This window comes from Muscardinus avellanarius (genome assembly GCF_963383645.1).
Source record: "Muscardinus avellanarius genome assembly, chromosome: 11".
Classification (NCBI taxonomy): domain Eukaryota; kingdom Metazoa; phylum Chordata; class Mammalia; order Rodentia; family Gliridae; genus Muscardinus; species Muscardinus avellanarius.
In genome coordinates, this window is record NC_137797.1 from 73,482,140 (window position 1) to 73,508,205 (window position 26,066).

The window sequence follows — 26,066 nt, forward strand, 5'->3', positions numbered from 1 at the left end:
TTACCTGCCTGCTTAATCGTCTTCTCTCTGACTTCAAACAGCTGTAGGGCCCCGCCTCCTCAACACCTCCTCTCCATCTGGGATCCCTCCCTCCCCTTTTTCTTCCTGCAAGGATCTGGACACACCAGATCCACAGGTCCTGATGTCTTTAAAAGCATTGGCCTGGGGAATAACTCATTTGAGAGCTGTGACATTCACCGTGATTCTGGTAGAAGTCCTACAGCCAGTCCTCTGGTGGCCTCCAACTGAACATCATGAAGGGCTGTGTCCCTCTGATGGTGGCCCTGCTCTGTGGCCTGGCCTGGGCTGGTAAGTGGCTCTCTGGTGGGCATGGGGTTTGGTGGGGAGGGGTCTTCTCTGAGGACCAGAGGGGTGGGGAAGTTGGCCAAGGGGAGGGCAGTGGGACCAGGGAAGGTGAGCCCTAAAGCTCTGGACCGCTTTGGGCCTGTCCTGGTCTGCAGGTGCAGGCGCTGTCTCTGAAGTGGGCTGGACTGTACCGAGGGAGCTGCAGGGCTGACGGGCACATTTCACGGAAGCCTTTTTTTGACACCTTAGAGGATCTGTTCCAAACATCACTAGTCTATCTGGGCTTTTGATCCCACGAAGGTTTTATTTCTGGGGCCACTGTGTGGTATAGCGCTAGGGCTGTGGCCTGCGGGGATTCAGTTGCCTGTCTGCCCTTGGTCATCCCTTCCTCTGCTGCCTGGCAACCGGTGAGGCTGTCTGCAGTGTGATCTTTCTCTGGGTAAAGCTTAGGAGATGGGCAGGTTCAGCAGAAAACTAAGAGGGCCTCTACCAGGAGGTGGGCCACTGTCCGTCTGGGGCTGCACCTGCGGCCAAGGGAATGGTCCCAGTGACAGGGGAACTGCAGAGTAGAGAAGGGACTGGCCTATGTTGCAAGTGGTACGGGGATGGCACTGCAGGAGGGAAGGAACACTTCCCCGTTTAGTAACTGTGCAAAGTGCTGATGCCGACTGCTGACTGGTAGTTAGTGGGTGGGGAGGGAGGAGAGCTAAGGGCGGGACTGAGCTGTGGGGTGTGGACAGAATCTTCCTCTGCCTGAAGGGAACGAGTCAGAGCCGGGTGACAGGCCAGCCACCCAGGTTGTTCCTGTGTGGGACTGTGTGGGGACCAACTGAGAGCACAGGAGACCCACCCGGCGAGGAGGGAGAGCTCAGTGATTCAAACGTCTCCACAGGATTGGAGTGACAATCCTCCTCCGGGGAGGATTTACTCTTGGGGTAATTTTCAATCAGTTTGTAGATGAGGAGACCGTAAACAGGATTCCTAAATGGAAAAGCCTCGGAAGATAAAGCTGTTTCCAGGCTCTAAACACTGGATGGGACCATGCACTTGGCTCTGCTCGGGCCCTGGGTGCTGGAGGGAGAGGACAGAGAGAGGGCTGGGGTGGGAGCCTCAGCCTCAGGCCAGCTGGCGTGCAGGAAGGGGGAGTGTGGGCGCAGAGTGTAGCCTGCAGGCCTGGGCTATCCTCTCAGCCTCGGGGAGGGCACTGGAGATATCTGGTCCCTGGGGGACATCCCTCAAAGCCAGCTGACAGTAGCTTCAGAATGCAGGCAGCAACTGGCTCGAGGGGGAGAGTGGTGGTCAGACCTGGCTGTGGGATTGACCAGGGGTGACAGCGGAGTGGTGAAGCCTCCGAAGGCTTCGCTGGCTTCTGCTCTACCTGTACGTCAGGACTTGCTACCAGGAGATAAATCATGTGGGGCTGTCACCTCAGGTCATTGTTCACCAGCCAGGTGGCTGCTGCGTGATCTTGCTTGTTTCAAGTGAAAGAGGCAGGGAATCGGTCCTGGGATGGAGCTTTTAGCTGCTAGGTCGCCATGGAAACAGCATCTGGGCCCCCTGGGAGGCACCCAAGTGGGACTTCCTAACCATTAGAGGGGATGAGGGCTGGTGTGTAGGGACCTGTGTCCCCCCCAGGCTTGGGATCAAGCCCTCTTGATGGCCAGTGTGGACAGGGAGCCTAGGCTCTGGCATAGTGATGTCTAGAGGGTGCAGAGAAATTTAGTATTTCATGGGGGAAGGAGCTTTAGTATTTTCATGCGAATGGTGGGAGAATCCAAGACGGAGAGTGGAAAGGCCAAAATGAAGAAAAGCAGAGTCTGAGAGACAGGCAGAAGGTCACGGGGCAGAGGGCTGCAGGCGCCCGCTGGCTTGAGTGAGGCTTACACACTGTTTGTATTAATAGCAGGCATGGGGCAGGGTGGAGGGCTAGAGCCAGTAGCCAGCGGACTAGGCATCTGAGTGTCTCCAGGATAGCATGGCACCTGTGAGGAAAAGGCTTCCCACCCCGCCCTCCCTGTTCATGCCCCAAGGTCACCTTTTTTGTGTGTCTGTGGTGCTAGTGATGAAACTCAGGGGCATTCTACCTTTGATCTACACTTCCAGCCATATTTTATTATTTTATTTGGAAACAGGGCCTAAGTTACTAAGGTTGGCCCTGGACCTGCACTCCTCCTGTCTCAGCCTCCCAAATACTGGGGTTGCAAGCCTGCACTACCACGCCCTCTCCCAAGGTCACCTTGAGGCTGACCTAGTCCTATAGTGGACAAAACTCCAACAGAGATGGCAGTGCACGAGGTCTGGGCCCCCGTGGGTGTTCTCCTGAACCCCATGGCTGATGTTCCCTGGCTGCCCTTCTCAACAGTGCTGGAATGGAGTAAATTCCTTCCTTGCCCTCTGCTGATCTGGCCCATTAAAAGTGCTGCCCCGATTCGCCTGCATTCTCTCCCTTGGATTCTGGGTGTACTGCCAGGCTGACCTAGTGGGTTGCTGGCAGAGCCTTCCTCCTGGGCTGAAAGTTCCTCTGTAAGACCTTTGCATTCAGGTGCCAAGAAAGCATCACTTAAGATTCAAGAGGAGTTCCTGTGCACTGGAAGGAAGAAGTGGCCTGGGGTTTGGTGTCTTTTAGGGACACTTTCCTGGACCAGAGTCCTGTCTTCCTGGATGCTTTAGAGGGCCCGCATAAAAATGAAATTGTCTTAAGACCTGGGTTAATCTTGACTTGACACCTATCTGATGTAAACAATACAGACTCAAGCTGGGCGGGGTGGCACATGCCTGTTATTCCAGTACTTGGGAGGCTGAGACAGGAGGATTGAAGGCTTAGGCCAGCCTCTGCAACTTAGTGAGACCCTGCTTCAAAATAAAAGAATAAAATAGGAATGGGGGTATAGCTCAGGGGTAGAAGGCCCCTGAGTTCCATCCCCAGTATCACACACACACACACACACACACACACACACACACACACACACGCAATAATAGACTCAGCTGGGCATGGTGTGCATGCCCAGTACTTGGGAGGCTAAGAGAGGAGGTTCACAGGTTCAAGACCAGCCTCAGCAATTTAGCAAGGCCTTCCATAACTTAGTGAGATACTGTTACAAAATAGAAAACAAAAATAGGGCTGAGAGTGTGACTCATAGGTAGACTGTCCCCTGAGTTCAATTCCCATTGACCCCCTACCAATAAACAGACTCATAGTGTTGGCGTCAGCAAAACCAAAACAAAACAAAACAAAACAAACCAACAACATGCTTGTGCTGAAGACCCAGGCCCCGGGACAGCCCTGCTGAAGCATGTAGAGGGAGGTAGTGAGGTTAAAAGTGGGGCAGGGAGCCGGGCGTGGTGGCGCACGCTTGTAATCCCAGTATTCCGGAGGCTGAGACCAGAGGATCGTGGTTTGCGGACAGCTTCAGCTTAGTGAGGCCCTCTGCAACTCAGCAAGACCCTGTTTCAAAATAAAGAATAAAAAATAGGGTTAGGGGTGTAGCTCGGAGGTAAAATGCCCCTGGGTTCCATCTCCGATAACACACACACACACACAAAAGTGGGGCAGGGGTCCTATGCAGGGATGACTGTTCAGCCTGCATGATACTTGCTACTTTGAAGACAGGCATGGAATGTTGTCACTGTTTATTTACTTAACAAATACTTCTGTGGCTTCACTATATGTAACATAGTGTACTAAGTGCTTTAGGCACATTAACTTACTTAATTATTTTAAATATCCTACAAGATAGGCTCAGGTATCTCCCCACTCTTATAGATAACGAACAAAATCACAGAAAGTTAAATAACTTGCTCAAAATCATATAGCTAAGGCCGGGAGTGGTGGTGCACGCTTGTAATCCCAGCATTTGGGAGGCTGAGACAGGAGGATCGTGGTTCGCAGACAGCCTCAGTACTTAGTGAGGCCCTCTGCAACTCAGTGAGACCTGGTTTCAAAATAAAGAATAAAACATTGGGCAGGGGGTGTAGGTCGGAGGTCGAATGCCCCTGGGTTTCATCCCCAGACCTGCAAAAAAAACCCCAAACAAAATCATATAGCTAGAAAGCAGCAGAACCAGAATTCTAAGCCCAAGCAGCTTGGTGCCAGAATCCAGGTTCACAGCCTCTCTACCACGCCTTCCCTCTTTATACCCAGTGTAAACCTTAATTCCAGAATTCAAACCAGTTCTGAAAACCCTATCCCTAGTATTTGCCGTGACCCCAGCCAGGCTTAAGCACACATGCTATGCCTGTGTTGAATCCCAACCAAGCTCCAAATCTCATTGAAGGCAAAGCTGGGGGAATTTCTCCTCACCTCACCCCAGTACATTACTTGACCCTAAATGTCACCCTCAATCTAACCCCATTTCTTATCCAAACATCAACATCAAATTATTACTTTATAGCCGGGTGTGGTGGTGCACGCTTGTAATCCCAGCATTTGGGAGGCTGAGACAGGAGGATCGTGGTTCACGGACAGCCTCAGCTACTTAGTGAGGCCCTGTTTCAAAATAAAGAATAAAAATAGGGCAGGGGTTGTAGCTCGGAGGTAGAATGCCCCTGGGTTCCATCCCCAGTACTGCAAAATAAAAAAAAATTAAAAAAAAAAGACTATCAATAACGCTGATGCAAGGCCACCGCATAGCTGGAGCTCTTAACCTAAGTCTAACTCTGGCCTAAGTAAACCAAGTTTAGGTTTCAGTTTTCTTGTTGATACCATTCCGAGGCTCATGGCAGCTCTGACTCTGACCGTGCCAGCCTGTGCAGCCCTCAGCCTGACCCTTAAACCCAGCATTCTCCACATCCAGACCTCAGGAACCTCAAGTGGAGACAAAGACTCTTGTTATCACGCCAAGAGCCCAGAGTGGAAGGAAGCGGCCCCGGGCTCGTGCCCCGCACTCTTTGCTGTGGTGGGCAAGGCGCTGCTTATTCTGTTTAGAATGGTTGTGGGTTTGTACTGTTTCTTGCAAAATATCTTGTCTGGAGCTCCTTGTGACCAAAAGCTTGCTTCTGCAAATCATTTGGCTGGAGGGAGGGATGTGGTATGTGGTTACATAACAGAGCCCTGTCCCAAAGCCCAATTCCCACCCACACCCCTCACCTCATTCCCACCCTGAGCAGAAACTCATCTGAATGCATTCCCAAAGACAGGAAGGGAAAGGGGGTTGGATACAGCAGAGACCAGATGGAGGGGCAAAGGACAAAGAAGTAAAGACCATTTAAAGGACAGGATATACTTGGGAGGCTGAGACAGGAGGATTTCAGGTTCGAGGACAGCCTCGGCAAGTATTGAGACTCTCATCAACCTAGCGAGACTCTGTTTCAAAACAAAAAACTTAAAAAGTGCTGTGGATGAGCCGGGTGTGGTGGCGCATGCTTGTAATCCCCGCGCTTGGGAGGCTGAGACAGGAGGATCGCGCAGGTTCGAAGCCAGCCTCAGCTACTTGGTGAGGCTCTCAGCAACTTAGTGAGACCCTGTTTCCAAATTTAAAAAAATATATAAAAAAGGTCTGGCAGTATAGCCCGGAGGTAGAAAGCTTCTGGGTTCCACACCCAGTACCACCAAAAAATAAAGTGCTGTGGATGTAGCTCAGATGTAGAACGGCCTTGGGCTCAGTCCCCAGTACCACACACACAAAGAAAGGGACAAGGTAGTGAGGTGCAGTGGTGCATGCATGTGATCCTAGTTCTTGGGGAAGCTGAGACAGGAGGATTGTAAGTTCGGGTTTGAGGCCAGCCTCAGTAATGTAGCGAAACCCTGCCTCAAAAAAAAAAAAAAAAAAAAAAAGGGCTGGAGTGTAGCTCAGAGGTAGAATGCTTCTGGGTTCAATCTCCAGTACCAAAGTGTGGGGGGCAGGGTGAGTGGGAGGGATGTCGGAATGGAGAGGGCAGGTGGTAAAGCCGCGGTGCCTTGCCTTCCTCCAGGGAACAGCTAAGTAGCGGCAGGTAGGACACTCCTGGTCCACAGACCTCTTCCCTCGGTCTACCTGAAGTTTTAAAACTGGGAGGCTTTCACAGAAGAGTGAAGGGTTCTCTTGAAAAACTTGAGGCTCTGGCAGGACCAAGCCATGATTGGCTGGGGCCGAGAAGTGGCTGCAGATTTTAGATACAACCTTTCAAGTTGTCACAGTCCAACTCCTCTTCCTACGGCCTCCTTCCTAGTTCTTTGCTCATTAAGCGAGGCCTCACCTGAGCAGGCTCGGCGTCTGAGCTCTGGCCAGTGCTGTGAGTGTCTCTGGCGGGTGGTGGGAGGCTTATGCGGGGCCTGGGAGGGGCTGACGCGCTTCTCCCCTGAAGTCCACAGTGACCTTTCCTGCCAGGTGGGCCCCTATGCCTGTCTCTGAACCTCCTGCAAACTCACCTTTAGGGTGGTCATAAGGATCCCTGGAGATCTGAGTTTGCCACCTGTACCACCTGCAGGAAACATGGAATCGTGTGTATCTCGCTGCAGTGAGAAGTTTAACCGGGATGCAGCCTGCCAGTGTGACCGCCAGTGTCCCCGGCACGGGGACTGCTGTGAGGACTACGATCGTCTGTGTACTGGTGAGGCTCTCTGTGGGGGAAGGGTGGAGGAGGCCGTGTGTAAGTCCAGCCTGCCTGCGGGGCCATTGGCCTGGGTGTCCAGCAGGGCAGTGCAGGGGCGGGGACAAAGGAGTATGCTTTAAGGGCATGGGGCAAGAATACTGAGGGGCAGGGACAGGGGCAAGAGGCAGGGATTTAGCCACTATTTGTTTTAGGTTTTCTAAGAAGTCCCATTTATCTGCAATATCTGAATGATCAATATTAGCAATATCTGGAAAGTTTAAATACCTACTTCCCCAAAAGAGAAAAATGATTTAAAAAAAAAACATATTTTAAGTATGGTGCTCTGGTGCATGTCTGTAATCCCAGTACTTGGGAGGCTGAGACAGAAGGATCACAGGTTTGAGGCCAGCCTCGGCAATTTAGGCCCTCAGCAACTTAATGAAACCCTGTTTCAAAAAAAAAAAAAAAAATAGCTGGGCGTGGTGGCGCACGCTTGTAATCCCCGCGCTTGGGAGGCAGAGACAGGAGGATCGCGCAGGTTCGAAGCCAGCCATGTGCGCTGGCTTAGGAGACCCTGTTCCCAAATAAAAATGTAAAAATAGGTCTGGAAGTGTAGCCCGGAGGTAGAAGGGCTTCCAGGAACCCCAGTACCACCAAAATAAATAAATAAAAATAAATAAATAAATAAATAAATAAAATTGGGCTGGGAGTATATCTCAGAGGTAGAAAGTCCCTGGGTTCAATCTCCAGTATCACCAGAAACAAAAACAAAAAGACAAACAAAAAAAACAACCCCCTCCCATATTTTAACATGTATGACATTACCAATTATTATCCCACACTTTTCTGTTGCTGCTATTTTGTGGTGCTGGGGATGCCCAGGGTTTTGCACATGCTGGGCAAGGGTTCTATCACCGAACTACATCCCTCGCCCCTATCCAACACTTTAAATCACAAAAATATAAAAATGCCAGTGAGTTCTCACAGCCAGCACGCTCCTTGGGAGCCTCACTGCGTCACCGTGACGGCCACGGCGCCCGCCTCCCTTCCTGTGGCCGGTGGACTGAGCAGCCAGAAGCGAGTCCTCATTCCCAGACCACTGATTACAATGGGAAATGTCTGGCCTCACGGGCCGGCTGTTCCTGCACTGCTCCGATGGCATAGCTTTAAATGAATACTTTTTGTTTGTGTGGTACTGGGGATGGAACCCAGGGGCATTCGACCTCCGAGCTACACCCCCAGCTCTATTTTATATTCTTTATTTTGAAACAGGGTCTCACTAAGTTGGGGGGGAGGCTCACTAAGTAGCTGAGGCCGTCCCCGAACTGCGATCCTCCTTTCTCAGCCTCCCGAACGCTGGGATTACAAGTGTGAGCCACCACGCCTGGCAAATGAATCGTTTTTGAAAAATTACTTTTTAGCACTTTCCTTGTTTGGATTCTATAAACTCCCAAACACATGCTCTTCTGCTTTGTGACATGAAGCCTTGCTGGGTTCACTGTCAAACCATGTCCTTGACTCCCAGGGTGGGAAACACGATCACTGGACCTGTGGTAGCCAATGACCAACAAGACCACCGTGTATGGCTGCACAGATTGTGTACTGCACAAGAACACCTGCTTAGGTGGACAAGCTGGTTCCAAATCCAGTGTGTAGCCTTCTTGCCAAGCTGTGTGTTCTGCTGCAGACCTGTGCCTGTCAAGAGGATCATCCTCATTTGCCCAAAGGTGGTATCTGCTCACCAAGCCATGTGCTTACAGAGCTCCTTTCATGCATATGAAGACTTTTCTTTTTTGTGGTATTGGGGGGTTGAACTCAGGATTAATCCCAGAGTCTTGTACATGTTAGGCAAGTGTTCTATCACTGAACTACACTATAGGAAGTGTCCTATCACTCCTACCTCCAAGCTACTCCCCAGCCCTTTTTATTTATTTATTTTTCAACAGGGTCTTGCTAGGTTGCTGAGTCTTGCTAAGTTGCAAAGGCCAGCCTTGAACCTGCAATCCTCTTGTTTTAGCCTCCCACTGGGATTAAAGTATGTGCCACCATGTCCAGCTGACCTCTTTTTAACTTACACAAAAAGACCGTGTGTGTGTGTGTGTGTGTGTGTGTGTGTGTGTGTGTATTTTTTTTTTTTTTTTTTTGCGGGTCTGGGATGGAACCCAGGGGCATTCGACCTCCGAGTGACACCCCCTGCCCTATTTTTGATTCTTTATTTTGAAACAGGGTCTCACTAAGTTACGGAGTGCCTAACTAAGTAGCTGAGGCTGTCCGTGGTGAACCACGATCCTCCTGTCTCAGCTCCCAAATGTGGGATTACAAGCGTGCACCACCACGCCTGGCTAAAAGACCAAGTATATTAGCAGAAATCCTGATGGTCAGGCCCAGGCCCAGCGCTCAGAATCAGAGCCCACTATTTTCTCCTGCCTCTGTTTCCCCTCTTTTCTTACTATTCAGTGGACACAGGAAGGCCTGTTCACAGACATTTTACCATAGAACACATACCAAGTTCAGGAGTCTCCAAATTTCTGATTTGCTGCTCAGAACCTCTTTTCCATAGAAAAACTTTTGTAAACAATGGTTTGAACTCCAACCCTGCTCACAAAAAACGACACAGCATAAAATGTGGAAAACTTAAGAAGCTTATGGATATCAAACCTTTAGAATCCACGCTAGCACAAAGCAAGTGCTCAGAAGATGCTGTGGGCTGAATCCATTGATCCACTGATTGGGGTCTGATAGTGATAACGTAACACTGTCCCCAAACTCTGCCCTGCCTGTAACAGTGACATTTCTTTGGGGCAGCGGTAGGGCAAGGTTCATTCTACTATGAGAGGAGAGAGGAACTCAGATCCCCTGGGAACATTCCTTCCTCGACTTCCCCACCCTGCCCCACCCTTCTCTGCTCCTGCAGCCTGCAGGATAAGGGAATCCAGGAGGAGACAGACAGGAATGTGCTTTCTGAACAGGCCTTCCCCGTGCACAGTTTTTGTAGTAGCTTCCATGTCAAATAAAGAAGACGGTCAGTATCTCAGGAAACAGTTCTTGGTTCTTGAGGCCTGAGAATTCTCCCATGACTCCGACTAAGAATTATTACAGGAACAGGATGTTCCTAGGGGAAGACCTTGTCCTGGAGATCACCAAGTTGATCCACCTGTCAACCGTAGTGAAAGAAAAACTCATAACCCAAACCAGAGTTTCCAATCCAGAAGAGACCATCCCCCCAGCCTCCTCTCCTTTTGACAGATGAGCACCCTGGGGATCAGGATGGTAAAGTGGTAGGAAAATTTGTCAGCTGGGAAATTATTTCTTTTTTTATAACAGTTTTCAAGATATGTCTTCCAGCAGAAATGCTTTTTTTTTTTTTGGCAGTACTGAGGATGGAACCCAGGAGCATTCTACCTCTGAGCTAAACTCTCACCCCTATTTTTTATTCTTTATTTTGAAACAGGGTCTCACTGAGTTGCAAAGGGCCTTGCCAAGTAGCTGAGGCTGACTTTGAACCTGCGCCATCCTCCTGTCTCAGTCTCCCAAATGCTGGGATTACAAGTCTGCGCCACCACGCTCGGCTCGATTTTCAGTTTTAATCCTCTTTCATGTGGGCCTTGTCCATTGTATTCCAGCTCTTGTTTATTTTTATTTAATGTTGTGGTACTGAGGAGCGAACCAAGGGGAATTCTATCTTCTAGCGACATCCCCATCCCCTTCTATGTTTTGTTTTGAACTGGAGTGTCACTGAGTAGCCGAGGTTGGTCTTGCCCCTGTCTGTGATCCTCCTCTCTGGGATTGCCCTGGCTCCCAGCTCTAGTTTATTATCTGCTTCGAAAGTCTACAGTGCCCTTGAGGCTGGGGAGCTGAGGGCCGGGAACAAAGGGGAGGGGGAAGTCCGCAGGGATGGTTGGTGACTTTTTTTTTTCTACCTGCAGCTGAAGAAGACCCCGAGGAGCTGGAAGAGGAGGCCCTGGTCAGCAGTAAGCCTGCGTCTTCAAATGGGAGCCTTCAGGATAAAAGGGGGCACGCGGGTGGCCAGGGGGCAGAGAGAATGTCAAGGGTAGGGCGTGGCTGCGCCCGAGTCTGAGGGGAGGAGGGGCTTCCTGGACTCTCCCGCAGGCCAAGGGACCCCGTAGGGGAGCTCAGGCAACCCAGGTGAGGGCAGCCGAATCGAGTCTCCGGGCCTGGGGAGTGGAAGAGATTTTACTTGTAGAGTGGGAAGATTATAAAAACAACAGACCAGAAAGTAGTTCAGCATCGGCAAGGACTTCCTGACTGTGAAGGGTGTGCAGGAATTAAAGTTGTTTGTTTTCCTTCCCCGGAGACCTGTAGCGCAAAGCTCCGCGAGCCGGGAGAGGAAGGGAGGGACGGAGGCGTGGGCGCCCCGGGCGCCCCCTGGCGGCCAGCCCTGACACACCTCCCCTCTGCTCACAGACTTGTACTCGGCGCCCAGCTCCTGTCAGGGACGCTGCCACGAAGTCTATGATAGGCACCATCCCTGCCACTGCAATGACCGCTGTCAAGAGTTTGGGAACTGCTGCAAGGATTTCGAGACCCTGTGTGGCAACTACGGTCAGTCGGTTTTCTCAGCATAGCCCCAGACACACGGGGACTCTAGCGCTGAGGTTCTCAAAGTGCGGTCCTTGGACCAGCAGCACCGGCAGCAGCGTCTGAGAATCTGTGAAAAAATTGCAACAAATCCTAGGGCTTCACTCCGGACTTACTCATAGAAACTCTGGGATGAGCTCACCATTCTGTTTTAAAAGCCCTGCAGGTGATTCTAGTGCCTGCCACAGTGTGAGAACCTTCTTAGAGGGTAGGAGAATTGTGGACACTGATTCTAAGGGTCCTGTAGGCCACTGCCCTCCAACCACTGGGACATCTGATGATGGCCTCCTTCCTGTGCGGGCTTCTTTCATTTTTTGATACTGGGGGTTGTACCTCTGAGCTACACTCCAGACCTATTTTATTTTTTATTTGGAAGCAGGGTCTTGCTAAGTTGCTGGGGGCCGAGCCCGCGGCCCTCCAGTCTCAGCCTTCCACATACCTGGATCACAGGTGTGCACCATTGTGCATTCTTCTTGCAGATGCCTGGGAGGACATGTGCAGATGGTTGCCTCCCCCCTTCCCTCTGGCACTGATACCACTCCTTCCCTGATTCCTTTTCAGAGGGCTTCTCCCACAGCAGTGATGCCATAACCAAAGAGGAGCTTCAGAGCATCTCTGAGACAATCTATAGGGCAGACATCAACAAAGCCCAGAAGGAAGACATCATTCTCAACAGCCAAAACCGCATCTCCCCGTCGGAGACCAGAGACCAAGTGGACCACTGCCCAGAGCCGTAAGTTCTCCTCCGTCCTCTTCCTGCTCCCCCAAGACTCTCCCCAGCCTTGCTTCTTTTGATACCTCAGATCTTTTCTCCACAAATCAGGGGGGATCAAGGGACAAAGAAGCCACCTGAGGGACTGTGGGTATCCAGGTGGGAGCATTTCTGTGATTGGCCACATTGAGGGCTGATCTTCCCAGAGATGGGGTGGAAGAAAAGTGGCCTTCTGCATAGTCTTCAAGACCACCTGACAGCTGGGCATGGTGATACACACCTGTGATCCCAGTATTTGAGAGGCTGAGAAAGGAGGGCCACAGGTTCTAGACCAGCCTCAGCAACTTACAACCTTTAGCGATACCTTCAAACAAGTGAGCAAGACCCTGTTTCCAAATAAAAATAAAAAGAGCTGGGGGTGTTGCTCAGAGGTAGAACACCCCTGGGATCAAGCCCCCGTAAAAAAATAAAATAAAATAAATAACATTTAAAAAAGGAACACCTGACGTCTTCCCCCACTGCTCCTGAATTTAGTCCTTGTGTGGACAGTGTGCTATCTGGAAGTTTCTGGATGGGTTTCTACCACATATTCAGGCTTCTCTCTGTGTCTCCCTCTGTCCCAGGCTCTTCACCTACGTCAATGAGCAGCTGTTCTCCAAGCCTACCTATGCGGCCTTCATTAACCTGCTCAACAACTACCAGCGGGCGACGGGCCACGGGGAGCACTTCACTGCCCAGCAACTGGCTGAGCAGGATGTCTTCCTCAGAGAGGTCATGAAGACAGCAGTCATGAAGGAACTGTATGGTTTCCTCCACCATGAGAGTGAGTGCACTGGCCCCGGTCCGGTCCCACCAGGCAAAGCCGAGGATGCGGTCTGTTGCAGGGGAGCTAGGCACCTCTGCAGGCCCTGGGACGGGGGTTGGGGGGGGTTTGAACCCAGGGCCTTATTATTTTTTATTTTATTTTTTGCAGTACTGGGGGTTGAACCCAGGGGAATTCTACTTCTGAGCTACATCTCCAGTCCTATTTTTTATTCTTTATTTTAAAACAGGGCCTCACTAAGTTGTGGAGGGCATTACTAAGTAGCTGAGGCTGGCAGTGAACCTGTGGTCCTCCTGTCTCAGCCTCCCAAGTACTGGGATTACAAGCGTGTGCAACCACATCTAGCTCCCACAGACTTTTTTACATTTTTACTTTGAGATAGGATCTTACTGAGTTGCCCAGGCTGGACTCCAATTTGTGATTCTCTGGCCTCAGCCTCCCAAGTTGCTGGGATTAGAGGTGTGCATCATTGCACCTGGCACTGTGTGTGTGTGTGTGTGTGTGTGTGTGTGTGTGTGTGTGTGTGTGTGTTGTTAAAGATTGAACCCAGGGTGTTCTAGCACTAATCTACACCCTTAGCACGTTTCTTTTAATTTAAAACTTTTTTTTCTTTCTTTTTTTTTTTTTTGCTGGGCTTGGTGGCACACCTTGTAATCCCAGCACTTGGGAGGCTGAGACAGGAGGTTCACACAGGTTTGAAGCTGGCCTCAGCTACTTAGTGAGGCTCTAGGCAACTTAGTGAGACCCTGTTTTCAAATAAAATATAAAATAGGTCTGGGAGTATAGCCTGGAGGTAGAAAGCCCCTGGGTTCCACCCCCAGTACCACCAAAAAATTTTTTTTATTTTATGTTATGTGGAACATATTAAAAATGGCATACATTCAGACTGTGTTTGGTGCCCTCTCCCCTCTCTCACTTCCCCTTCCCCCCTCCCAACACTGAGTGTCTAGGTTGACCATGCTATAATCATACTTTTACACATATTCAAATGTAGCTCCTCCATTAATCAACCTCAGCCTTCTTTCTCTCCTAACCTTCCATTCTAGCTTTGCTGAGGTTTCCCCTCCGTTATCTGGAGTCTCTCTGGTATTCCTAATACTCCCTAGTTTAGGCATATTAGAGAAAACATTTGTTCCTTCTCTTTCTGTGCCTGGCTGATCTCACTTAACATAACGTTCTCCAGGTATTTCAATCTTCTTGTGAATGACATGATTTTCTTCTTTAGAGCCAAGTAGATTTCCACTGTGTGTATTTCCCATAATTTTGCAATCCATTCATCTGTTGATGGAGACCTAGGTTGGTTCCATATTTTGGTTATTACAAATTGTGCTGCTATGAACATGGGTATGCATATGTTACTGTAGTTCTCTGATTTCAACCCCTTTGGACAAATACCCAGGAGTGGTAGAGCCGGATCAAATGGTGGATCTATTTCCAGTTTTCTAAGGAATCTCCACACTGATGTCCATAGCAGCTGAACTAGTTTGCACTCCACCAACAGTGTAAAAGAGTTCCTCTTTTCCCACATCCTCGCCAGCATTTGTTGTTATTTGATTTCTTTATACTTGCCACTCTGATTGGGGTTGGATGGAATCTCAGCATAGTTTTGATTTGCATCTCCCTGATGGCTAATGATATAGAATATCTTTTCATGTATCTATTGGCCATTTGTAGCCCTCCTCCTCCTCCTCCCCCTCCTCCTCCTCCTCCTCCTCCTCCTCCTCTTCCTCCTTCTTCTTCTTCTTCTTCTTCTTCTTCTTCTTCTTCTTCTTCTTCTTCTTCTTCTTCTTCTTCTTCTTCTTCTTCTTCTCCCAGACCTATTTTATATTTTATTTGGAAATAGGGTCTCACTAAGTTACTGAGCTGGCTCTGAACCTGTAGGATCCTCCTGTCTCAGCCTCCCAAGCGCTGGGATTACAAATGTGTGCCACCATGCCCAGCTGTATCTCTTCTTTTGTGAAGCATCTATTCCGTTCAGTTGCCCATTTCTTGATTGGGTTATTTGTTTTGCTAGTGTAGAGTCTTTTGAGCTCTTTGTATATTCTGGATATTAGCCCCCTATCAGAGTGGTGGCTGGTAAAGATCTTCTCCCATTCAGTAGGCTTCCTCTTTAGGTTCTTGATGGTTTCCTTTGATGAGAAGAAGCTTTTTAGTTTGATGCCATCCCACTTGTTAATTCTTGCTTTAATTTCCTGCACTTTGGAGATCTTGTTGAGAAAGTTACTACCTGTGCCTATTGTATGGAGGGGGGCCTATGCCCCCCTCTCATAACTTCACAGTCTCTGGTCTAATTTCTAAGTCTTTGATCCATCTCGAGTTGATTCCTGTGCATGGTGAGAGGTAAGGATTTAGTTCCAGCCTTCTACAAATGGATAGCCAATTCTCCCAGCACCATTTGTTAAAAAGGCTTGTCTTTTCTCCAGAGTGAGTTTGGCCCCTTTGTCAATGATCAATTTACTATCGGTGTGTGGTTTTGTTTCCGTATCTTTTATTCTGTTCCACTGGTTAGTTTGCCTGTTGTTGTGGCAATACCCCTTGGCACTTTTTATTTTTTATTTTTTATTTTAGTTGCCTGGTGGATCCTCTGGCCTCTGCTTCAGCATCAGGGTCCTCTGCAGGGCTAAGCTTCCCTCATCCCCTCCCATCTCCATCCAGGCCACTTTTCAGCCACCTTGCTGATCACAGAGTCATGCCACAGGTGTGACTATATACAGCAGGTAGAGTCCCACCCAGACTCTTCTCTTTCCTGCACTAGGTCTGGAAAAGGCTTGGCTGAGAAAATCAACAAAGGTTCAGAAAGGACAGTCCTCTGGGGAGGAGTGCTGGTCAGAATGCCTGCAGATAGGGACCATTTCAAATCAGACCAAAAAAGGTTTTGGCCACTGGAGTTGTTGGCTCCACTAACTTGTTTGTTAGTGTTCTCCAGATTCCTTCCCTGGATTCCAGGCAGCTGGGGTTTGTCTCAGGGGCAGCTTGTCTGGTCTCCCCCTGTTACTCGTGGGATCACTTCTTGCACAGAGCTGCTATGTTCAGTCTGCAGGCCTTGGGGCTAAAAGTCTGGAACTGGAACGTTTTTTGGTGAGGCCTGTGGCACAGGAGTGATGCTCTGTGATAGACGCGATCTCACGCTGCCCCCTGGTGTTTTCTCTGCAGTAAACACAGGAGAGACTCTTGGAGGAATGGGCCGAGCCTTTTATTTTTCTGTTTTTGGCATGGGAATTGAATCCAGGGGCATTCTGCTTCAGAGATATACTCCCAACCCTTTTTATTTTTTTTAATTTTATATATATATATATATATATATATATATATATAAAATTAAAAAAAATAAAATTAAAATAAAAAAAAAAATAAAATAAAAAAAAAAATATATATATATATATATATATATATATATATATATATATATATATATATATTTTGGTGGTACTGGGGTTCCTGGAAGCCCTTCTACTTCTGGGCTACACTCCCAGACCTATTTTTACATTTTTATTTAGAAATAGGGTCTCCTAAGCCAGCACACGCGGCTGGCTTCGAACCTGCGCGATCCTCCTGTCTCAGCCTCCCAAGCGCGGGGATTACAAGCGTGTGCCACCATGCCCGGCTTTTATTTTTTATTTTGAAGAAGGGTCTTGCTAAGTTGTTGAGGCTGGACTCAAATCTTTTACCTTCCTGTCCCAGCCTTCTAAGTGTTGGGATTACAAGAGAGTGCTTGGCAGCCCTTGACTTTCCCTCCTACACTCCCTCCCTCCCTCCACCCTCCCTGCCTCCCTTCTTTTTTTCACCTTTCTTTCTTTCTTGCTTGCTTTCTACTAGGGCATACTATCTCAGAATTGCTCCACCCCGCCCATTTTTGTTTTGTTTTTTTTCAAAACAGGGTCTTTGTGTGTATGCTGCTGGGGATTGAATCTAGGGCCTGTCTACCTTCGAGCTACATCCCCAGCCTGATTTTTTTATTCTTTATTTTGAAACAGGGTCTCACTAAGTTGCAGAGGGCCTCACTAAGTACCTGAGGCTGGCCATGAACCGGATCCTCCTGTCTCCTGTCTCAGCCTCCCAAGTACTGGGATTACCAGCGTGCGTCACCATGCCTAGCTGACAGTCTAGGTTGCTGACAGTCTCACTAAATTCCTGAGACAGGTCTCAAACCTGCAATTCTCCTGACTCAGCTTCCCAAATACTGAGATTACAGGTGTGTACCACCATGCCTGGTGAAGGGTCCAAGAATTGCCCACCAACCCAAATATCGAAGGACTCACAAGAGATGTAAAAATGCAAGCGAGGTTTATTGTCCCGGCTAGCCAGGGGTCAAGACCAAGACACTATGGCCGAGGTTCGACCCCTCCCCACTCCACGCTCTGAATTTTATAACCCTAGGAGGGAGTGGTTACACATGAGGGAGTGGTTACACACGTCAGAGCCCGCCAACCTTAGAATACAACCAATCAGATACAAGGACAAACAAGTACAACCAATAATTTTAAAACATGCATCCACACACGTCAGAGCCTGCTCTGCCTTTCCCACCCACCTTGGCTGGGCCAGGCTTATCTCTGCACTGAATAATCTGCCTGGAGAGCAGATTAGCCTGGCCTTGTTAGCTGATCTAGCTCAGAGATATGGGGATGGGGTCCCATTTACAAAGACCTTGGCCGGCAAGCTGGAGCTTAGAGGCTTTGACCTTGTAGGTCCCCTACCCTCGTCCTTGAATCCTGCAACCTGGGCAGCTGGGCTTATAGATCTCCATTATATTTCCAATCCTACCTTCTATATCTTAACTCTATTTTAATACCTTATTTCTAATCCTAATATGGAAGAAGACTTCTCTAGTTAACTTCTAATACTGGGGGGAAAGTGCTTCTTCTAGCCCGCTTTCCAGCACCCCTACACTGGCAGCCCTTTACTTTCTTTTTTTCTTGTCTTTTTTTTTTTTTTTTTGCGGGTCTGGAGATGGAACCCAGAGGTATTTGACCTCCGAGTTATATCCCCTGCCCTATTTTTTATTCTTTATTTTGAAACAGGGTCTCACTAAGTTGCAGAGGGCCTCACTAAGTAGCTGAGGCTGTCTGCGAACAGTGATCCTCTGGTCTCAGCCTCCCCAATGCTGGGATTACAAGCGTGCGCCACTACCCGGCTAGCCCTTTACTTTCAAGAGAGAAATGGAGGCCCAGCCAGACTAGACTTTATTGAGGCCACAAAGGAGTTGGGAGCAGAGCCCAGGATGGAACCTGGGGTTCCAATGCCAAGGCCAGGCTGTTCCATTACTCACCCTCTCCCTGTTCAAATCCCACTTATTAAGCTCCAGCTCCTATCTCACCACATTTATGAAGGCTGCAACGGCCTCAGCTCACACAGGCTTTCAGCATCCCTTCAGAGGTTGAAAGATCAGGATGCAGCCACCAAAAGCCTGGGCCAGAGACACTTGGTTGCCCCTAGTTCTGCTATTTACTAATAGTATGACCATGGTGCTATGCTTCAAATATGTTCTAATTTCATGTATTAGAAACGTAGTAGCCGGGTGTGGGGGCACACGCTTGTAATCTCAGCACTTGGGAGGCTGGGACAGGAGGACGGCACAGGTTCGAAGCCAGCCTCAGCTACTTAGTGAAGCTCTTAGCAACTGAATGAGACCTGGTTTCCAAATGAAGCATAAAAATAGATCTGGGAGTATAGCCCGGAGGTAGAAAAGTCCCTGGGTTCTACCCCCAGTACCACAAACACAAAATAAATAAATAAAATAGAAATGTAGTCCCTAACATTGTATGTTAGTGGTATGTGGAGGTGAGAGCCTTGGGAGGTGATTGAATCAGAGAGTTTGTCTTCATGAATAGGTTAAGGCATTCCCAGAATAATGGCTTAAGGAGTTATCAGAGGAGTAGCTTTGTTATACAAATGAGCTCTCTGGCATGCTTGTTCTGTCTCCCCAGGCAGTGCCTCCTACCACATTGAGCTGCAGCAAGTAGGTTCTCTCCAGATGCCGGCACCTTAATACTGGATTTTCAAGACTCTGAAACTGAGAACTACCTAAACCTCTATTTCTTTATAAATTACCTGGCCTCAGGTAATTTATTATATTTTGTTATAGCAAGAGAAAGTGGATTAAGACACCTAAGAAAGATATCTTACCTCTATGAAACTTATCTATGAAATAAGATCTTTGAAGATTAATGCCTGTAAAGCTCTTAGTAAAAAAAAAAAAAAAAACTGGCATGGAGTAAATGCTAGTGGGAGTAGCTATTCAGTTTATGAAACCGCTCCTTCCTTCCTTTCTTCCTTCTTTCCTTCCTTTTTTTTTCTGGTATTGGGGATTGAACCTAGGGTCTTGCACATGCTAGGCAAGTGAACTACTGAACTACATCCCCAGCCCTTTTATTTCTTACATATTTAGTCTTGTTTTTCAACTGTGTTTTAAGGAGAGAATATCTGAAAGGAGAGAATATTTCTGGGATCTCTTTTTGGGTGGTCTGCACACAATTCTGGGCAGTAAATAGTCAGTATTTGATTTCTTTCTGATTCAAATCTACAGTCCTCACTTTTCTCTTGGGCCCCAGTGACCTTTGCAACATCTCCACATGGCTATCTAACTGGTATCTGTACAAAAGTTAGTGTAAGAAGAACTCACAGTTCCCACTCTTCTTCTGGACCTGTTCTGGCCTGGGTCATCCTCGTTTCATAAACAATACCAGAATCCACCCAGTCGCTCAGACCAAACCCCAGGAGTGAGCTGCCTCTCTCTACCTCACTGCTCCCACCATTATCTCCTCCATCAGCAAGGATCACTCCTCACTTCAAAACAGAACCTGGATCTGCCTGCTTCTCCCTTCTCCGCTTCCAACTTCTTACCTGGGCAAGCATTTGTTAGCTTTAAGACTGGCCTCTCTGCTTCTACTTATATGGTTCTATTGACTTTTTACATACATAACCAGAATAAGCCTTTAAAAACAAAACTCCATGCCGGGCATGTTGGCTCACACTTGTAATCTCAGCGCTTGGGAGGCTGAGACAGGAGGATCGCGCAGGTTCGAAGCCAGCCTCAGCTATTTAGTGAGGCTCTCAGCAACTGAGTGAGACCCTGTTTCCAAATAAAGTATCAAATAGGTCTGGGAGTGTAGCCTGGAGGTAGAAAAGCCCCTGGGTTCCACCCCCAGTACCACCAAAAAAAAAAAAAAAAAAAAAAAAAGCAAAGCTCCTATCACATAATTCTTTTGCCCAAAACTCTTCAGTGTCTCTCTGCCACCAAGAGGCTGTAGGATTATGTATGTATGTATGTATGTATGTATGTATGTATGTATTTTGTGTGTGTGGTATTTGAAATTGAACCAGGGGAATTCTACCTCCGAGTCATACTCCCAGCCTTATTTTATTTTTTTAAGTTTTGAAACAGTCTTGCTAAGTTGCTGAGGCTGGCCTTGAACCTGTGATCCTCCTTTCTCAGCCCCCCAACTATTGGTATTACAGGTGTGTGCTACTGCGCCTGGCATGGTAGAGCTGTTAAGAGATGGGTCTCTGGAGCTAGAGAGGCTTGAGAGCTGCGTCTACCCCTACCTTGTATGAGCTGTGTCATTGTGCAGGAGTGTCAGGACCTTTGCCTCCGTCTGCTCATCTCTAAACGGGAAACTATTAGTGCTCCTTCTTATAATGGGTTATTTTAAGATTCAAAGTGGGGCTTCATGTTATTATGGAAGCATTTAAAATACTGCTGGGCACACATAAAGTATGCCACAAGTCTAAAACTTTTGTTATTATTACTATTTGGCTGAGACCTGACCTTCTTGCTTGTTTGAAGGATCTGGTCCCTGTCTGCCTCTCAGAGTTCCTGGTCCCTGTCTGCCTCTCAGAGTTCCTTCCTACCGCTCTCCCCTCCTGCTCACTCTGCTCTGGCCACAGCGAGCTTCCTTCAGTTCTTTGAACATGAAACTCCAGTCTGCTTGGTTCCTTTTGCATTTGCAGTTCTCTCTCATAGAAGAGACGTCACCTTAGATCCTTGTGTAGCAAACTCCTTATCCTTCGGGTCTGATTAGTGTTACCTTTTCAAGGAGCCCTTTCTGATTCTGATCATCTTCTGGACCCTCCACCCCCATCCTAGTTTGCTTGGTACTGCAACAATAGAATACCACAGATTGGGTAATTTCTTTTTTTAGTACTGGATATGAAACCCAGGGGCATTCTACCTCCGAGCTACACCCCTAGCCCTATTTTATTCTTTATTTTGAAACAGGATCTCACTGAATTTCGGAGAGCCTCACAAGTTGCTGACCACACACCTGTGATCTCTCCTGTCTCAGCCTCCCAAGTACTGGGATTACAAGCATGCACCACTACACCCAGCTCAGATTGGGTAATTTTTAAGGAAGAGAACTTTGTTGGCTCATGGTTCTGGGGGCTGGGAAGCCCAAGAGCAAGGTGCTGTCAGAGCTTTCTTGCTACACAAGGGCAGAGGGCAAAGAGAGCAAGAAAGAGGCAAGAGGGGGGTAAACTTGTCCTTTTTGAAGACACTGTGCCTTTGAGAAGAAAGCTGCTCCTGTGGAAAATGGCACTGATTCATTCATGAGGACAGAGCCTGCCCTCCCTTGACCTAATTATACGGTCTCACCTCTTATTAAATTAATTAATTTTTATGAATTGGGGATGGAGCCCAGGGGTGTTCTATCTCTGAACTGTGCCTCTAGCCCTATTTATTTTTTTATTTTGAGACAAGATCTCCCTAAGTTGCTGAAGGTACCACTAAGTTGCCGAGGCCGGCCTTGAACCTGCACTCTTCCTATCTCAGCCTCCCAAATGCTGGGACTATAAGCATATCCTACCACACCTGACAAAGTCCCACCTCTTAATATTAACTAAACTTAACATTCGGTGTTAGGTTTCTAACCTAGCACCTCCAAGCCCACGTCCATCTGCAGTCATCACGAGCTATTCAGCTTTATTGTCTTCTTAGCATTTATCTGAAATCTATATTATTTATTTAATGTTTCCTTGTTTATTATTTGTCTCCTTCCCTGGAATGTAAGCTGCAATGATAGAGAAACTATCATTATTTTTCTCTGCAGAATCCTCAGCCTTTCATCCTGGGCCTCACACACAAAGGGCACCCACTGACCACTGCTGAGTGAACAGTCAGCACATGTCTCCCTTGATCTGCTAGAGCAGGTGACCCTTCCCTGCTTCTCAGACCTGGCCCCACGCCCACTCTCCAAAGCCCTCCGTGTCTCTCTCTGCAGATCGCTATGGCTCAGAGCAAGACTTTGTTGACGACTTGAAGAACATGTGGTTTGGGCTGTATTCAAGAGGCAGTGAAGAGGGGGACTCAAGTGGCTTTGAACATGTATTCTCAGGTGAGGTCACTCTGCTTGGAAAGGAAGAGTGGGAGGGACCAAGAAGATGCAGAGATGGGTGGCTTTGCTTGGCAGCAGGGCAGCCCTTGGCACTGGTGACTCCAAGCCAAGCAAGCTGGCAGGGAGAGACAGGTCCACTCCCAGGCTAAGAGGGAGGGTCTGAGAGGCCATTCTGAGGAACAGTCTCTCTCGAGTATCTGAGAGGGAAAGGAGACCTGATCCTCTCAAGGGGCCACATCTAGGATGGGCAAGTATTTGGGCCAAGACTCTACGCCTCTGGGAGGTTCTCTGCTTCCAGTGGTCAGCTGTTTCCCAAGGAGGGACATCATCTTTTCCCAACTGCCCTGTTCTATTAGGCTCCCACCATGTCTAGCTTGCTCCTAGAGAAATAGCCCCAGAATCATCACTAGGATCAGCTAGGAAGAGAGATTCTCTCAAGGGCTTGAGCTGAAAGGGAAGACAAGAGATGTGAGTGACTGCAGGGATTGGGCAAGGGGCCAAGCAGGTGAGCACCCTAGGAGAAGGGAGCTAGCCTTGGCATGGGGTGGGTGAGAGGGGATTGGCGGGAAGGAGTGGGGAAAGAAGCCCAGATCACTTACCTGGTACTCTTTATTATAGGTGAAGTCAAAAAGGGTAAGGTCACTGGCTTCCATAACTGGATCCGCTTTTACCTGCAGGAGAAGGAGGGCCTGGTTGACTACTATAGCCACATTTATGATGGGCCTGTGAGTATCTGGCTGGAAAAGTCTCACTGATGTCCACACTTCCTGCCCCCAAACCACCAGATTGCTTTTTTCCCCTGAATTATCTGGCAGCCCGGTGGGGGTGACTGTGATGTCCTCATGTGCTGGAGAGCAGGTTTAGCTAGCCAGCAGATGGGATTTTCTTCTGAACATTGAAGGTTTCAAGACTGCCAGGAATAGGAGGCAGAGGGCACCATGTCTGGGTGGGAGGCTGAGGCCTGGGGAGGATTTTTGGAGGGAAGAACAAAAGACATGCAGTTCCTCCATGCCTGAACAACCTTCTCATGTGGCCAGGAGAAATAAGTCTTTGCTGTCCTGCACCAGTAAATAATTCTGGGCAATAAACTGTCCTCTTCCATGTATGATCACCCTCGAAGCAACTGTGTCCTTGACACTGTGGTGTAGGTGATAGGGATGATGACTCTGGCCCACCTGGCAGCTCCAGGAAAAGTCAGAGTAGGGTTCAGGTGCCTCTATTTTAAAAAGCCAGCCAGGTGTGGCAGTGCATGCCTGTAATTCCAGTACTTGGGAAGCTGAGACAGGAGGATTGCCGGTTCAAGAACAGTCTCAGCAACTTGTCAAGACTCTGAACAACCTAGTGAGACTTTTTATTTTTTTTGGTACTGGGGGTGGAACCCAGGGGCTTTCTACCTTTGGGGTATGCTCCTAGACCTATTTTATACTTTATTTGGAAACAGGATCTCATTAAGTTTCTGAGAACCTCACTAAGTAGCTGAGGCTGGCTTTAAAACTGTGCAATCCTCCTGTCTCAGCCTCCCAAGTTCTGGGATTACAACAGTGCGCCATGCCCGGCTATGTTTTTTTTTTTTTTTTTTTCCAGTACTGGGGATGAAACCCAGGGGCATTGTACCTCTGAGAAACACCCCCAGCCCTTTTTTTTTTAGTCTTTTTAATTTTGAAACAGGGTCTCACTGAGTTGCAAAGGACTTCTCTAAGTAGCTGAGGCTGTCTGCAAACTGTGATCCTTCAGTCTCAGCCTTCAGAATTCTGGAATTACAAGTGTGTACCACCACTCCTGGCTTCCGAGACTTTTTACTTTACAAAAAGTTAAAAAAAAAAATATATATATATATATATGTGTGTGTGTGTGTGTGTGTGTGTGTGTGTGTGTGTGTGTGTATGTATGTATAAGCCAGTCTCCCCAGAAGGTTTCTCCTGGACCCTCAACAAATACTGGTTGACTGTTGACATTTGGCACCTGTGTGACTCGACTCTGGCTCTCTTCTCTCTGCAGTGGAATTCCTACCCTGATGTGCTGGCCATGCAGTTCAACTGGGATGGCTATTACAAAGAAGTGGGCTCAGCTTTCATCGGCAGCAGCCCTGAGTTTGAGTTCGCTCTCTATTCCCTGTGCTTCATTGCCAGGCCAGGCAAAACGTAAGTTCCGGGCCAGCCATGGTACTCAGGTCGTCTTCGGCCAGGATGACATCGGGAGATCTGGAGTCTGCTACTCAGTGGCTGAGAGGACTGGGGCACCTCACTGTCACAGGGCCTGGCTTTACTCTGCAACAGTGGTTAGATTAAATTGGCAGCTGCCAAACTTCACCTTTGTCAAAGAAACATTTCCCTTCCTTCCCACAAGGGAAATCATATGAAGGACCTTAACATATAAAGAAGTTAGAAATAAGCCAGGCCTGGTGGCACACACCTGTCATCCCAGTACTTGGGAGGCTGGGACTGCAGGTGCAAGGCCAGGGTCCCTCAGTAACTTAGCGAGAACCTATTTCAAAATAAAGAAATAAAATGGGGCTGGGTGTGTAGCTCGGACATAGACTAGCCCTGGGTTCAATCCCTGGTATCACAAACACGCACACAAAGAGGTTAGAAATAGAATTGTCTTGGGGTCCAAATAAACCTCTCTATTGTCTCTTGTAGCCATTTGGTGGGGGCTAGAATCCCAAAGAGAGCAGTTGGTAACAGTTGACCCTAAAGTTCTCCATCAGTGAGAGACTTTGGATCCTATGACTTCTGAAACAGGAAGCAAACATGTAACTTCTGAAGTCTTCAGCTTTAGAATCTGGAATATTAGAATATTGCTCCCACCTGGGTATGGTGGCACGCTCCTCTAATCCCAGTATTGGGAGGCTGAGAGAGAAGGATTGCAGGTTTAAGACCAGCCTCAGCAGTTTAGCTAGACCTTGTTTCAAGAAACACACACACACACACACACACACACACACACACACACATTTTTGCTCTGGGAAAGATGAGGAGTGCTGTTCTTTAAAAATATAGAATATAGCCTGGCTTGGTGTTGCATGCTTGTAATCCCCGTGCTTGGGGGGCTGAGACAGGAGGATCGTACAGGTTCAAAGCCAGCCTCAGCTACTTAGTGAGGCTCTCAGCAATTTAGTGAGACCCTGTTTCCAAATAAAATATAAAAATAGGTCTGGGAGTATAGCCTGGAGGTAGAAATCCTCTGGGTTCCACCCCCCAGTACCACAAAAAAGAAAAGAAAAGAAAAAGAATATAGAGCTGAGCATAGTGGCACACACTTGTAATCCCAGCATTCAGAAGGCTGAGACCAGAGGATCACGGTTTGCGTACAGCCTCAGCTACTTAGTGATGCCCTCTGTAACTTAGTGAGACCCTGTTTCAAAATAAAGAATAAAAAATAGGGCAGGGGGTGTAGCTCAGAGGTAGAATGCCCCTGGGTTCCATCCCCAAACTCGCAAAAAAATAAATAAATAAAAATAAAAAGAATATAGAATATAATGTCCAGATTTTGAAAGGGCTACCTGCACATGGGTGCTGGAGTTAACACTACAGAAATCCATGGCAGATCTGTCATAGAGGATGGGGCCCTTTTGTTTGGGTCAGGCTAGGTCCTTCCAGCCTGGGGACAGAGGTGGCGTGGGGTTGTGGGCTCCTCTGATTTTGTGATCTTTCCCTACAGGTGCCAGTTAAGCCTAGGTGGCTATCCCTTGGCCATCCAAACCTACACCTGGGACAAGACCACCTATGGAAATGGCAAGAAGTACATCGCTACTGCCTATGTGGTGTCTTCCACCCAGTAG

General features: G+C 48.2%; 1 protein-coding gene across 2 annotated transcripts; it reads left to right on the forward strand.

Annotated features, from left to right (window-relative positions):
- Positions 1–254: 254 nt before the first annotated feature.
- Positions 255–26,066, forward strand: ENDOU (endonuclease, poly(U) specific; the record flags this gene model as incomplete). 2 transcript variants are annotated; one of them, XM_080706435.1, is made up of 10 exons in its annotated part: positions 255–309; positions 6,715–6,837; positions 10,746–10,790; positions 11,245–11,382; positions 11,980–12,151; positions 12,754–12,953; positions 22,172–22,285; positions 22,904–23,010; positions 24,284–24,426; positions 25,946–26,066. In XM_080706435.1, the coding sequence occupies 10 exons, from the start codon at positions 255–257 to the stop codon at positions 26,064–26,066; spliced, it is 1,218 nt and encodes a 405-aa protein (XP_080562561.1). The 2 variants fall into 2 exon arrangements, with proteins under 2 accessions (XP_080562561.1, XP_080562562.1); XM_080706436.1 differs by lacking the exons at positions 6,715–6,837; positions 10,746–10,790.